The sequence below is a fragment of the Marmota flaviventris genome, chromosome 7 (assembly GCF_047511675.1).
Source record: "Marmota flaviventris isolate mMarFla1 chromosome 7, mMarFla1.hap1, whole genome shotgun sequence".
In the NCBI taxonomy this organism is placed as follows: domain Eukaryota; kingdom Metazoa; phylum Chordata; class Mammalia; order Rodentia; family Sciuridae; genus Marmota; species Marmota flaviventris.
The window spans coordinates 124,729,119-124,744,777 of NC_092504.1; the positions used below are offsets into that span (position 1 = coordinate 124,729,119).

The 15,659-nt window shown below is 40.7% G+C and overlaps 1 protein-coding gene and 1 long non-coding RNA gene across 2 annotated transcripts in view; one reads left to right on the forward strand and one right to left on the reverse strand.

Annotated features, from left to right (window-relative positions):
• The window catches only part of Hhip (hedgehog interacting protein), a 94,371-nt gene extending 84,382 nt beyond the window's left edge, over positions 1-9,989 (reverse strand). The window contains exons 1-2 of the mRNA XM_027926753.2: positions 9,114-9,989; positions 3,270-3,462 (exon numbers count right to left, since the gene is read on the reverse strand). Of these exons, the coding sequence (XP_027782554.1) occupies positions 3,270-3,462; positions 9,114-9,392 (472 nt within the window). The 5' untranslated portion in view covers positions 9,393-9,989. The remainder of the gene's footprint in view (positions 1-3,269; positions 3,463-9,113) is intronic.
• On the forward strand, positions 530-12,891 carry LOC114085564 (uncharacterized). Its single transcript, XR_011708031.1, has 3 exons — positions 530-687; positions 4,994-5,062; positions 12,269-12,891. It is a non-coding gene; the product is annotated as an uncharacterized lncRNA (long non-coding RNA).
• Positions 12,892-15,659: the final 2,768 nt, after the last annotated feature.

The following is a 15,659-nucleotide window of genomic DNA, read 5'->3' on the forward strand; positions in this document are numbered from 1 at the left end:
CTGAAGGTGCATGCTTAGCACATCCTGGTCATCTTGACAAGGTTAGGTCTGCTGATGATGGATGTATAGTGAGTATCAAACAGCTGCACCTTTGAAATCCTAATTACTTATTGAGTCTCCTGGGCCGGTAGCCATTCTCCTGGATTGGGAGTCCAGTCCTGCTATGCTACAAAACACCCTAGAAAATACTGATCTGTAACAAATTCCCGCTGTGGGCAGTCTGGGCTCTATCTCTATTCTCAGAGAAGTTCTTATTCCTTGTCTTAGGTATACTCATTGTGAAAAGGAAAAAGGAGAAAAGAGCTCCTGATCCCTTGGCAGAAGGCCTGCACTTAGGGACATTTTCTGGTAGAAGCCGTAGGTTTTGAGGTAGCCATCCATTTCCTCCAGTTTGCGCTTGGGATAATAAGACCCATGTGAAAACAGCTGAGAAAGTTGGGAGTGGCTGTGGGATGGACTCAAACTCTTGACCTTGGCCTGATTAGCAACAGGATTAAACTAGCTGAACTGACTGAGTACAGATCTTTGACAACACAGTGCCCTACTGCTGAGGAGACCAAGAGTGACAAGAATCACCGTGATACCAGGTGCACAGAGAAGCAAGGCCCACTGGTTCCTTGGTACGCCTCTCAGAGTGCAAGATGCAGTCGTTTGGTGAACAGCAAAGCATCCCATGTGCTTGTGCAGGCAAGTAAAAAGACCCGAGGGGTTGGACAGAGGGCTCCTGTGGTTTTTGAATGCAATGTTGAAATTTCTAGAAATTTAAAGAATTTACCTCTCTGAGAAAATTAACAACTGGAGAACATTATGATTACTATAACTCTAGTGTATGAGCATTTCTATTGCTTTTTAATTTCTTTTCCCATTTTGGGGAAAACAAGAAAACCATGACTATTTCTGAATTTAAATTTCTAGAAATGAGTGTCTTTCAGGTTATACGAATACTCTAAGATGACCATACTTTTTTTTTTTTTTAAATCATTCTTTCTAGATATTCATAACAGTAGAGTGTATTCTGACACATTCTTGAAGAAGAAAGGCAAAGGGTTAGCTCATGGACACGGGTTTCCTTGTATACTGGGCAACACAGGGAAAATGAAGATGCTTCTGAAGTTACTTTCTCTCTCCTGGTCCCTTTCAGTATTTTCTTTCATTTAGCAAGATCCACCTTCCTTTTCAAGTTTTTGATTTGTAAGAATCAAAACTTGAAGTCACTGGTGAGAACAGCTGAGATATGTTGACTAGTCTTTTATAAATAAGAAACCCAAAGTAGCTGTTTTCCACAATTATGGACTTCAGAGAAATGCAAACCCATATTATTCAACAGACATAAGAAGGTGAAACTAATACAAACTTGCTCTCACAACCATTTCTGAAAAATGAGTGCTCTAGAAGTCTACAGACACTTCTGTGCTGGCCGCAGGGGCTGAGGGAAGGATTTTTACCTTATTCATGACTCTTTAGGAAATGGTAACCTGTGTGTCAAGGGTCAGTCTGACTAACAAATTAACTAGCATAAGTAACCCAAAGGGTGTGTCATTACAACTCTCTTTGGGGACAAATATTTTAAATGATGTTCAGTATGTGATATGGGAAGGGGAAGTCCCCTCTGCTTGCTGCTGAAGTCTTCTAGAGTCTCTGGAAAGCACCCTTACAGCTCCATCCACCTCGAAAGTGGAGCTTTCATCTGGTTATCTTTCAAGGCAGCCTGGGTGGCCACCAAAAGCACTTGACATCTTGATGCACTTCAGCAGTTTTACATATACACAAACTTTGTAGAAAAATAAATTTGTCATTCGTCACCACATATGTTGATCTGGGGAGTGAGGTGCTTGCAATTCTCAAATGCTAAAATAACTTTAAATATATAAAGACCCCCACAGACAAGTCCACAACTCCACCATTGCTGTATTTATCTATAATAGATAAAGGTAAATAAAGATGCTAAGTGTTCATAACACTTTCAGCTTAGTTGAAGGCCAACCTTTAAGATTTGGCAGTTTGCAGCTAACCTTTATGGTTTCTAATCTGTTATCAGCTCTCTGCAGGCCATCTAGACACCCATGACCTGTTTGCTTCGGAGAATGATAAGGAGGAAGAAACAGCTGGTTTAAGGGAAGTCTTAGAAACATGACTCTAAGTTTATAAAGACAATAATATTTTCTCATAGAATGGGTTTAGGTACATGTTATGCTAAAGTTAAAACAAGTAACCAGTCAAAATACTTTAGGTTATTAAGAGAAATCTATTAAAAATACAAAAATCTGCACTTCTCTAGGCCAGAAAAAAATGTAAAAATGTATATAGCAGTTTAAAAAGTTCTCCAAGTGCATCCTATAGTTCTTAAGGCTTATCTTTTCTTTAACTACCATTTAGTTTTATAAACAGCTAACTTCAGTAGTTTTGTTTGTGTGTGATTTGGCCTAACTAAACAGAGTCTGTCTCATTAAATTCTTTTCTTCCTCTTTGTTGATCCTTCCAATGAAAGCAACAACAACCCAAGCTGACAAACTCTGGATGATTAACATATTCAATGCCCAGGAATCTCTGTTTATTAGAGTCTTGTGATAACTATGTACTTTCCCATTCTAATGACTTTGAATGAGGCATGTGACTTCTCCTGAGGGCTTGGTTTCCATCATCTGTTTAATAGAGAGGACTCCACTGTCCCCACCAACTTTAGGAGTTTCGGGGCAGCAAATTAGCCTTTTATGGAGTGCTTTGTAAGATGTTACTTGTTAGGGTTCCCAGTCATATTTTATTTAAAGGAATATCTTAAAAGTCAGTAGGCATTCTCCAATCATCTATTAGTTTTGTAGAACAGGCTGACTTTGATATTAACAATGGAAGGTAAAGAAATATGTATGAAGCTGTGGGTGTAGCTTAGCAATAGAACGTGTGCTTAGCATGCACAATGTCCTGGGTTCCATCCCTAATATCAAAAGCATAATAAGACAGAAAAAGAAATCTATACTACCAATCCAACACATATAGAGATTACCACCTGTATTATGAGTTTAATTAGAAATGTAAAACATTTCAGCAAGACCAGTACACTATCTGTAGACTTTAGAAATTACAACAGTAGAAATTATAATACTTCTTTTTGTAGAAATAAAACTTAGAACTTTGGAAGGGTTCTTTTAAAAATAAAATAGGTATTTTGAAAGGCAAGATGCATTTTACAACTTGTTAACAGGTTTTTTAGAACAGGCATCTAACAAGGAAAATTTGCAATGGTTCATTTAACTTTTTTCTTGTCTTTTTACCTGGAATATGGCCTCGGCAAGTATAAAAGAATTCTTTGCAATAGTCTTTGCAGAGCAGGGGAAGTACTAGATCTCTTTCCAAGACTTCTCTTTCAGGTGAGTGAAACAGGCTCTGAGAATGTGGAGAGCAAAGTGCACATTTGATTTCCTCCAGTAGCTTCCCACATTCTGTGTTGTTGGTCACAGAAAATATCTGAAAGCCATAAATCAGAAACAAATGATGTGAAGTTAGGTTTGGTCACGTTTTTCTTGCAATTATGTAAGCAGATAAGCCTAATTCAGCCAGTGAAGTTTTCTGAAAAGAGTTCCTGGGTCATAATCCAGGATGCCTTTATAAGGATATGAGCTGTCTCTGGAGTGGGTTGGGGGAAACAGAAGTCAGGGATCATAAAAGGGATCATCAAAGTCTATGACTCTGTCTTTCAGGTGTGAAGAATTAGAAGACAATTACATTTAGACTGTTGAATGCTTTAGCGCCTTTTTCTGCCTCAAAGTGATATTTCATGTTCTGCCATTGAATGATATTTCCCTTAAAAAGTCCCAAATACCTTTATGCAACTGCACACAAAGCCTAATTTTTAAAAACATGGCTCATTTGTGTCTTAGGTGAAAATCTATTTCATTCTTGAAATTCCCAATATGATATTATAGTAAATGTGCTCAGATGACATTATTAAAAATTTCTACTAATTTTCAATCTAAAGACTACCTAGGGAAAGTTTTCTAAACTGCCTTTCATGTTCTATAAAAATACCCGAAGCTGAATCAAACAGGTTTAAGACCAATTTTTATTATTCATTATATCTTAGCCAGGAAAAACTTTCTAACTAACTCCTCAGGTATGCTATATGCATGAATAAACACAAGAGTTTAATGAAAGTGCTTTTGTATAACATGAATTTTAATGAAACAAGGCATACTTTTATTATTATTTTTAAGATGATACACCTTTTATTTCAATAAAACTGATTTCAAACTTATTGATCCATAGAGGTTAGTAATTTGTAGAGAGAAGAGACTTGGTATTTCATGCTAACATTAAAAAGCTGGTATCAGAAGCACCTTTAATAAACACTGAAGACAATATCAGCACAGCATTTGAGACAAGAAATGAAAAGCTGTCCAAATCAAGCATTTTTCCATATTAAAAAAATGCGAATAAATTTCATACGTTTCCCCAATTCATTCAATTGCCTTTCTATTATTTCTTTAGAACTATGCACTCAAATTAATGTTTCAAACTCTAGATCATTGTTTAAAGCAAACAGTTCATTCATAAATTGAGCTTCTAATTTGAATAAATCATATGGCCACTATATTTTAGGATTATGACATCATAGGTGATCATGAAATGCCTGATGTAGAGGAACAAGGTAACAAAAGAAATACAAGCATGCTGACATTTAGGCATGCAGTATTTAAAAGTCCAATAGAAGTTACCCTATTTCAGGTAAAAAAAAAATATGATATGCTGTAACTATATACAATATTCAGAAAAGTTATTCTTAATCACAATGATATTTACATTTTTAATTTTATCAATTTATTTAAATGACAATTGCTTAAATGGTTAAAGTTTTCTAAAGGGAAACATACACCAGACACTTAGAATTTGCATTCCAAGAATGTTTTAAATGTCTTTTATTGTCCATACTCTGGCGGACCTCACCAGATCTATTCTATATTAATTGTGCTCAGCTTGGTTTTGCTTGTTTATCATCTAGCAGTGCACTAAGAACAAAACAACTGCAAGATGCTGAAGCCACCTTTTTTACTGGATGAAAAACTGGATTGTAAGTACTCTTGGTTTTATGAAGAATATGAATGCTTCCCTTTTTTTTATAGTTGAAACAAAATGATCCCCAAATACTCTCCTAGAGGCTATCCAAGAAGAGCTTGATTTTAAGTGTCTAAAGAATTTTGTCTTTCCAATTTTTGGAATGTGTCCTGGCCACAAGATCCCTCTTCAAAAGTTGCAGAAATAGGATTCAATAAATTATCTGAAATCGAGTATAATATTATTCTTTTTAAAGTTTCATGCTGTTCCGGCCCAGCAGGATGGTAACATTTTGCTCTGTGTGAGGTCTGCAGTGTAAATACCTATTTGAAGATAGATAGAGCCATCATTCTGGCTTGGGTTTCAATGAACATTGCAATAGTCTTACTGAAGTCAATTAAACTGACTCCGCCAAAGCCACTACTCTGGTTTAGACAGATGAGTACTGGTGTGGGTACGGTAGGGTGATTTTTTTTTTTCTTTTCCTTATTTATTTATTTATTTATTTTTGCCTATATATCTATGTTCATCCAGGTCCTTAACTTTCTGACAATACAATCCATCTTCAGAAGAAATTTAAGCTAATTTCCTGTTTCAATTTTTTAAAGCCATATACAAAACCATCTAATTTATAGTGGTTTAAACTGAATATACTTTGGAAGAAATCATGTTAAAACTTTGATACATTATTGCAGCATGCCCAGTAATGAGTGTGGCTGTGACTGACTAATTTGTAACATCTGTCAGGTCATCCTTTTAATCTTGGGCCACATGAAAGTGAAATCCATATAAGAAAGTTAAGATAACTCCTGGAATACAGGGTCGAGTGTGGCCTACAACTATAGCTTATCAACAAACAGTAAAACGGTGACAGAGACCTTCTGTATTTCTCCTTATTTATCAAGTAACTAAACAAAGAGGGTAAAAAAGACACCCACGTGGGTTCCAGAAAAGGACAAAAGGAGAAAATAATGACAGTATATTAAAATGTCTCCTTAAGATCACTTGGTACACAAAAAGTTATGTCTAAAAATCATATGCCTACAAGGTTGTTCAGCTGTTCCATAGAACACTTGCCTCTCTGGACTATATTGCTGGATTATGTCATTAAAGAGTTCAGTTTCAATTTTAGGCTAATATGTAAATAGATCATTGTACTAAGGCAGCTGTTAAAGGGACCCCAGGATGAGTTATTTGTTTAGTTGGATGTGTTCAACAATAGCCTTTGTCCCTGAAAGAGCCAGAGCAAACAAATGATTGTAAAAGGGCACACTTGAAAACAATTACTTTTCACCCATTCCTTGACAGCTTTGGCTGTGAAACCACCCAAGGTAGAGAGAGCTTCTGTGCCTCTGTGGCTACAAGTTAAGTTTTAGAAATGGGGGCAACTCATTTGGTCCGGGTTTAATTTGGCTAATGGAAATTAGATCTTTTTAGCATGTTGTATTTAGGAACTGCAAAAATATTCCTGAGACAATATAACTTCCTAAATTTTGGCAGTACTTATTTGAAAGGCAGTTTACAACCTCATTACAATACATGACGTTATTATAGTGTACAGGAATTAAAATACAAAAACACAGTATCATGGCTAAGGAAATGAACTCAATGCTAGTTCATTAAAGAAAAACTGTTAGTGTAGAAACTAGATTTAATTTCAGAGCTAAGCATGTTTAATATTCCTATCTAGTTTCTTACTATCTATTTGTCAAAGAAATTTTTTCCCTTAGGAAAAAAGCTACTACTGTAGTTTCTTGAAAAGCTGCAGAAATCTTTCCTGGGGAAATATTTTTTTTTTCTTTCCTAAACAAAAAAGGGCCCTTTCAAATAGCCATCATCTCTCCTGTATACACATTATGAAATAAGACCCTAACATATATTATAATCCAGGAAGGCTTATGGGGGAAAAAGGAAACACTGAAGTTTATTATAAAATAACATGTTTTGAAAACTATTAAAATTTGAGAACTAACATAGGTCAAGAATGCATATGCATAGCTATATCAAATCTCTGGTTTGAACAATTTGAGTACTGTTGGTTTATAAACCACTTGTAATGGAACCAGCAAAGACCAGTGTGCCCAATTTAATAATTCAGACACATTTTCCAAATGAGTAGGGGTTTGTTGAAGATTGGGAGCATGAGAGGAAGAAAGGAATGTGGATAGCTAACGTGGCAGATTGCTTCCTAAAGGACGATTTCTTTAAAAAAAATTTATACAGCTTCTCTTAAGGGTTGTAATTCCCCTAGTCCCTCCTCCCCTCCCCTTCACTCCACTATATTTAGTTAAGAACAGAGTTTTCATTCCACTGTGTTCCTGGGAGAAGTCAATATTGCAGGGGTCTCTACATCATCTGTATACTCATGGCACAGATTGCACACAGGGACACTTAATGGCAAATGTTTCTAAACCTTTCTTTGAGTTTCTGGTTCCTTGGGGCTTCTGGTAAAACCTTTAAGATAATCTGAATGTAGCTGTTTTGCAACTTAATTCAATTATAACACTGGAGCTTAATGACATTGTTTTGAATAAAATGCTGGAATATCTGTTCCCTGAATCTCAGACTACTGCTGCATATGGTAAGAATAAAGAGTGAGTTTCAGCTGAAAACCTGCAGCAAGACAGTTCTCACTCATCTGGGAATAGAAGGAGTTGGACAAATGCTCCCTCAAAAGGCATGAACATTTGGACAGAGCTGGGGACTGAAAGAGAATGATGTTCTCTAGTTTCACCCATTAGTGAACCAACTAACAAATACAATGGTGTTGTTGTTATTCTTTTGCCATAAGCAACAGGACTCTGTGTGTGGGCAGCAGTTTAGTGGGGAGGAGGATAAGTCGACCCCTTTTTGTCCTATTGATTTTTTCCTATTTGCATGACTTGAGCAAATTAAATGATGCAATATGGCTTTTTGTTACAAAACAAAGTGAGAGATACCACCCAGACACATATGTTGATTCGTAGGAGCTGTTTACATGAGAATAGAGTGAAATCTACCGTGAACTGAGCATAAAAATTAGATTCAGCCTGGGTATTTTTTTTTTTTTTAATGCCTGGGCCAGCAAGACTGAAGCACAAGTTTTCCAAGAGTCTCTCAGACCTTGACAACTGCAGTGTTGTAACAGAGGAATTCTTAATTAAACCTAAAATGGGGAACGGGAGGGGGAGCAAAGACACCTGATTGCTTATTTCACGTGCAGTGATTGTTAATGACGTGATCCAGCAGTCTGTACAGTACACAGCACACATTACTGCATCCCAAGGCAGGAAAGAGATTGCAAACTCAAAAATAAGCATGGCTTTGCACTCGACCGACACTATGTTCCTATTTGGTTACTTTTATTAACATAAGGGAATCATAAACACCATCGCCCCTAAAACAAGTTCCTAGAGGTCTTCCTAGACGACTCACCACCACGGCAAGCCTGAATATATAAGGTTACAAAATGACAGAGAATCGTCTCAGTTTTATGTGATACGACCCAGCAAAATCACTCGCCAGTTTTTCGGGTTCTCCACCGGAGGTATTAGGAGTTCCTTTCCGCTGGCTTAACTATTGTAATGCAAGACACCCCCCCTCTGACGGGGCTGAGGATCATAAACCAACCCATGCTTCAACATCCTTTACGATTCAATCCTCCCTCTAACCGAGCACGTGGAGAAAACTGCACAAATCTTTTTCCCTAGAAAAATAAACCGGAAACCACAGCCACCTTAATTTACAGTTTCACCGCAGCCAATACCCGATTTGATCCAAAATACACTGTTAATCGCGATTCTTTTAAAATATTTACCCGGCACGGGATGAGGGTACCACAGAAGCGTCTCTTTTCTGAGACAGACAAGTTTGCACAGCATCCCGACCGCGGGCTCTGGGGGCGGGAGAGCTATCTGCGCACCCCAGAGGATCACACAACGGAATCACGTTAGCGCTTTAAACAAGTTATCAGCAGAACTCCCCGAACAAGTTTTGCACTTCTTACAGCGACCAGCATCGCCAGAGCCACAGGGAACCCCACCCAGCCTTATGCCAAGTTCGCATCCGTGAGGCGGGCGAGTCCCTACCTTGTTCTCCAGGCGCCCCAGCCCCGGGCTGTCACTCCGCAAGCAGCAGGACAGCCGAGGGTAGAAGCCACCGCACAGCATCTCTCCCCCATTCAGCAGCTCCAGCTGGGACATCATCCGCCTGTCTCTCCTTTTCAGGCGCTTCGGGGGGTTCCCATTCAGGCACCTTCTCCTTCTGGCTCCGCTCCCGTCGCTCCTTTCCCCAAACTTAGCATCTCCTTCAAAGAAGCCCAGAGCCACGGCCAGCAGTAGCAGCTTAAACGAGAGCATCTTCAGCATCGTCTGCCGTGAGCGGCAGGGGCTGGGCGCGCGAGGGTGGGGGGTAACGCCACTGCCCAGCAGAGGCACTAGGGCGCAGCTCCAGGAGGAGGCTACGGGGCGGCGGGACACTGGAGAGGCTGAGGAAAGTGGCCGGGGCGAAAATACGTAAAGCGATGCAACTTTGCAAAAAAGAAAAGTCGAGGCGACGGGTCCAATGCCTCAGGGAAACCGGAGGAGCGAGATAAAGTTGTGCAGATGACACCGTTTGCGGCTGTGTCAGTGTCAGTTGGGTTAGGGGCTTTCCGCTGCAGCTGGGACGTGGGAGGAGAAGGAGTTGGAAAAGGAGGAGGAAGAAGAGGAGACGGCCACAGAAGTTCACTTGTCCGTGTAACGGGAGTTGTTTAGGTGAGACAGTAGCAGGAACAGAAACGTCGGCGGTGGCGGCGGGGCAGGCGGAGGCAGGGCCAGCGCTGGGCTCTAGATGATGCTGAGGTCTCCTCTGCCGGCGGCTGCAGCTTCTCACACAGCCTCTCATGTTTCGCTCCCTCTTTTCTTCTTCTTTTTAACTAGCGCGCGGGGAGGTGCTGCCACCGCGCGCCCCTTGACGTCACCACTTCTCGCGCGCCCCCGCCCGGGTGGGGGAGAGAGGAGGGGGCGGCCCCGGGGCGAGCGCGTCCCCGGGCCCCGGCGGCCTCTGGCTGCGGCTGGGAGGGGCGGCGGGCCGCGGCGGATGGAGGGGGAGGGCGGCGGAGCCGGCGGAGCCAGCCTCGAGGGCGCGGGACCTAGCGCGCCCGCCTCTCCGCGGCGCCCGAGTGGGGGCGGCCGGGCCGAGGCACCCAGCCCGACCGGCCGGGGGCGAGGGCGCAAGCCAGAGGCTACCCGGCGGCCGCCCGCCGGTTCCTCGCTCCGGTCCGCAGCCCCTCCGCACCTCCCGGGCTGAGGCTCCCAGAGAAAGTGAGTAAGAGTGGGGCCCCTTCCAGGGCTCCCGAGCCCGGGGGAGGATGAACTAAGGCAGCGGAGCGGGCGGCGGGGAGCTTTCTGGCTCCTTTCCCTCCCCCAGCCCGCACCGGCATCCCCAGGTCCCCAGTGATCCTTGGGGACTCATTTCGAAGCGCCTAGGAGCGCGCGCGGGGTGTGGTGGTGTGGGTCCCAAATGCTGCGGACTTCTGAGTCAGGTTGAGTTTAGTTTGGAGACTTTGGGAAAAGGGTCACTCATCCTCTCCCAAAGCCCTCAATCTATTGAGGTAGCACAGGCGGGTGAACGTGGCATAGGCTGGGGTGGGGTTTCGGGGAGCAGGTTGAGCCAGCGCCTACCTCCCTCAGGGTTTGCTGCGGTCTGGGCAGGTTGGCCCCCAGCTCCCCTTTGGAGGACCCCACACATGTCCAGGAAGCAAACCTCCTTGCCTCGCAGACTCAGGACCCGGAATTCAGGTTCCCCTGCTCTAGGTGGGCATAAAGAGGTGGTTGTGGAATCAGCGTGCATTCTAAATATCACACACACACACACACACACACACACTCCACTCCCCCTCGGCCTCCCGGCGTGTAAATACAGATGTGTTAGTTCTGGAGGAAGAATTAGTTGCAGGTGTGTGGGCGTCCAGAAGCGCTGCCCTCCATATCCCTGTGTATACAAATAAATTAACCTTTCCCCCAACTAGACAAAGTCTGTGTAAAGGAAGTGTTTATTTAAAAAAAAAAAAAAGTCTCCGTTGTCAAGGGCAGTGACTTGATGTTCATTGGTCCCTCCAAGTTGGCATCAGAACGAGTCTCTATCGGGTTGCACACAGAATGTGCTTTTTGCCCGTTTAGGTGTTTAACAGGGGAATTGATTTTCTGGTGGATGGGTTTTGATGACGAGATAAGACAATTTCCCATTTTGGCAATGGAGGAACGTTCACCATATTTGGATTTGCTTCATTTCTCTGACACGGATTTCACCAAGCTCATGTAAAAGTTGGTGATGGTTGACATAGTTAGCTGATTAAACTGATTACTCAAGTGGTGGCAGTGGCTAGGTTAGCCTTCTGTCCCTTTTACTTTCTGGACCTGGGTTTATGATTAGAGCTAAGTATTTACCAAAAGAGCTGACCGATTACAATAACTGAAAAGAACCTTCTGGGATGTTTGGCCCAGTCCTCAGCTAAAGGTAAGGCCCTTAAGACATTCTTAACATTTCTGCCAGGAACTGTTGTATATATCTGTATACATGTGACTGTAAATGCTACTTTGGATCCCATAGACTGTTTTATTTGACTGTCTGCCTGCTTGGAGAACTTTAAATATAAAATAAATCAGCTATAAGGACTTTAAGACTTTAAACTCTTTTATTTAGTAGATCTTGAGCTGAATCCCATCAAAGTTAAATCACTTGCATGATTTCATCTAATTAGGAAATCTAAAAATCAGGAACCAAGAACCTGATCTAAGATACTTTCCACTCTTTAAGGCTTTTTGTCCAAAAATGAGATTTGTGTTCTTTTTCCAAAATGAAGATTCTTATAAAGTCATATTTCAGTGGTTCCAGCTCCTGATCTAAGTGATGAATTCATCTAAGTACTTTGGAAACAGGTCCTCCTTATGGTTTATACTTCAAGACTAAAGACACTTAAAGTATATTAATATTGGTTTTTTAAAAAGATGTTATCTGTTATAACCTATGGCCCTAAGTTTCAAGATATACAGCATTTCTAAAAGATTACTGAAATAAGACATGCTTGTTCTTTCTTGACACATGGATCTAAAATTGACCCTGTCTACTATTCATTATGAAAGTCAATAATCAGGGCACTTAGGAGGTAGCTGAACTAATTCTTACGACACTGATATAATATTTCCACATAGTCACTAAGCAGTGATACAAGTAGACTAACTTCTGATTTTTTTCCCCCCAGAGAGAACACTACAAATCTCACCCATATCCAGATCAATAGTATGATTTCTTAGGAATCAAGAATCAACATTGGGTTATTTCCGACTGTTAACCTTGAGAGCCCACTTGGACACTGCAGCAAGAAAGGATAACCATCCACCCACTTGGACATGAAAAATGATCTTCGATCAGGGAGTTCTCTCTCTTCAGCTAAACCACCAGAAATAGAAGGAACACCATTCTGACCAAACTCATCCAGATGAATCAAGTCAACCCTTTTTAGCAAGGAGTGGAGCTGCAGAAGGGTGGCCAGGTCACTGTCTTCTGCTCGCACCATCATTGAGCAGCCTCCTCCAGAACTGCCACCTAGAGTCGTCCTCCCACTCACAGGTCATTGTGTATTGGGGTGTTACTGTGTCTTCCCAGGCAATGTGGCTCTTTTTCTAATTTGCACCAAGGCATCTGTATGGGCTAGTGCCAGCTCTGACTATTCTGCCCCTAACCTGAGTCCTATCCAGGATTATATTCCTTACTTTGAATGAATTAGTAATTCTGAAGTACAAATTAGGTTTATTGTGAAAGATGAGATATTTGATTTAAATTGAAAATGAGTTTCATAAGTAAAGCTCAAAATATGCAAGTGAATTTTGTATATATGTGTCTATGTATATATATTTGGACATATATTTCTATCATCAGAAGGTAGGACAACTTTGAAAAAAGAAGTTAGGCCAACTTAAATTGCTAAATGTTTAAAAGAAAACTATTTGGGGTTTTGGAATCAGTTTAATATGGATTTCTGGCCTTCACAGAAATATATATTATTTAATTCCATTTCAACATTCCCCTATGCTAAGCAATATGTATACAGTTTTTGGAAAATGATACAAACACTCAGCCTCCAGATAGTTAATCATCTAGTAAGGAAGACAAATGATAAGGTTACAAATAAATTTATAGCTGTAAATTATAATAAGTGCTTTGAAAGAAATGCCAAGATGAAGGATGACAAATCACATCCATCCCAAGATTAAGTGACTGGAAAGAGCTTCTCTGGGGAAAAGACATTTCAACTGAACCCCAGGGGTGCGTCAGAGTTTATGAAGTGACTTCACCTTCCCATTTAAAGTAGAGAAGCATTTGAATTGAGAACAGAATTTGGCACATTCAAGAGAACAAAAGTGCAGAATAAAATAGATAACTAAGAAAAGAGGCCAGAGACCAAATTCACAGTATCGCCACTAAGGAAGTTTGGGAGACCTTGCTACTACTGTGTGATTCCACAGAGGAAGGTCGGCCGACAGAGGCGAAGAATAAATCCACATCTTTTAAAATTTGAAGATTGGTTATAGTTCAAGTGCCCTGACACAGTGGTGGAGCTACTGGTTAATATGTCTTTCAGAAGTTGGCATTTCTGTGTGCCAGACACTGCTCTGGGGACACAGCAATGAGCAAACTTCTCCTGGAGCTTGTTCTCATGTGGGAAATAGAGAACAAATAGCTGTGGACCATATGTGGCATTCAATGCATAGACCAAAGGAATCATGAGGAAGAAGGGTGCAGCAGTTGAGAGAAATAGTTATTTCACAGACACAGGAAAGGTGTCTACTGAGTGAGTGATTGGTCATACATGAAGCAGCAAGCCATGAGGATGCAGGTATCTACGCACAGGGAATGGCAAGTGAAAGCAATGAACACACCAGCACTCTTGTTGTGTTCAAGAGTTAGCAAAGAGGCCTATGTGACTGAGGGGAACAGGTGACTGAGAAAGTGACAAGAAGGAGGAAAGAGAAATAACCAGGGCCCAGATCTTGTGAGCAGTTATGGACTGAAACTCTTATTGAATAAGTAAGTCAGGGATCTTATCAGAAATAAACTCTTAACTATTTTCACAAAGTGAATTAAATGTAAGGAATTGGTTAAATGGATGTCCAAGAACTACAAGAGCTAAAAGGGAACACTAAAGAGGAATTCCTGAGGCTGCTGCATCCCCAGGCTTGGGGCAGCTGGGGGAGAGTTAGTGTTGACAGGACCCAGAAACTTGCACCAGCTCTGGAGATGTGGTTGCTGCCCATTGGTGCTGATCCCCTGAGATGGTGAAAAGAAGTCCATCATAGGAGTGCCCGCTAGCCTTTTAATTAATTAATTAATTTATTTTTTAATGTAGGTATTTTCTCTTTTGTTCTGCCTTGGCCACTTCCCACCAATTTGAAATGTTTTGCTTGTTTATTTTCATTCAGTTCAAAATACTTTCCAGCAGTCCCCACCCCCAAGTTCTTTGACCCAGAGGTTATTGAGAACTGGACCTTTTAGATGTTTGGGGATCTTCTGTTGTTAATTCTAACTCAGTTCCATTGCAGTCAGAGAGTATACTCCATATGCATTGAATTTTTAAATTTTGAGACCTTTTTATGGGCAGGAAAATTGTCTGTCTTGGCAAGCATTTTATAAACAAAAGAATGTTTTGCTATTATGGAGTGGAGGGTACTGAAGGGTCAGGTCACTTTGGTAGATAATGTGGTCCAAATTGTCCCTTATATTGACTTTCCATCTGTTCATTCTATCAGTTATTGCAGAAAGGATACTGATAACTAATATATGGCGGATTTTCTGTTTCTTGCAGATCTGCCCACTTTTGCTTAGTATATTTTGAAGCTTTGCTTTTAGGTGCATGAATGTTTAGGGTTGTTATGTCTTTGTGACAACTCGACCCTTTTGCCATTAGGAAATCTTTCTCTATCCCTAGTAATATGTTTTGTTCTGAACTCCTCTGCCTGCTACTCATTTAACCAATCCTGCTGTCTTTTGATTAGCACTAAACATGGTGTATCTTTTCCCGTCCTTTTACTTTTATCCTGTTTCTGTCTGTATATTTAAAGTATATTTATTATGGGCATCATGTGGTTGGGTTTCACTTGTTTTTGCCAAAGTAACATGCTATGACTTTTAGTTGAGATGTGTATACCCTTTACATTTGATGTGATGATTGAGATAGTTTAAAATCTATCACCTATTTGTTTTCTGTTTTGTCTTATCTATTCTTTGTTCACTTCTCTTTCTCTACTTTTTGATTAATTAAATATTTTTATTATTCCATTATATTATTGGTGTATTAGCTCTAATTTTTTAATGGTTATTTCAAGAGGTCAACATTATATTGTATTATAGTTAATATCATATCACTTTATTATAAGAACTTTAAAGCGGTGTACAGTTGTCCTTTGGTATCTGTGGGAGCTTGATTCCAAGACCCCCTGCAATCATACCAAACGCTTATTGAAATTGGCATACTATTTGCATGTAATCTATGCACCTCCTCTCCGGTACTTTAAATGACTTCTAGATTACTACCCCCCCCCATGTTATACTTTTTCTCCCTCTCTTCTAGATTACTTATAATAGCTATAACAATG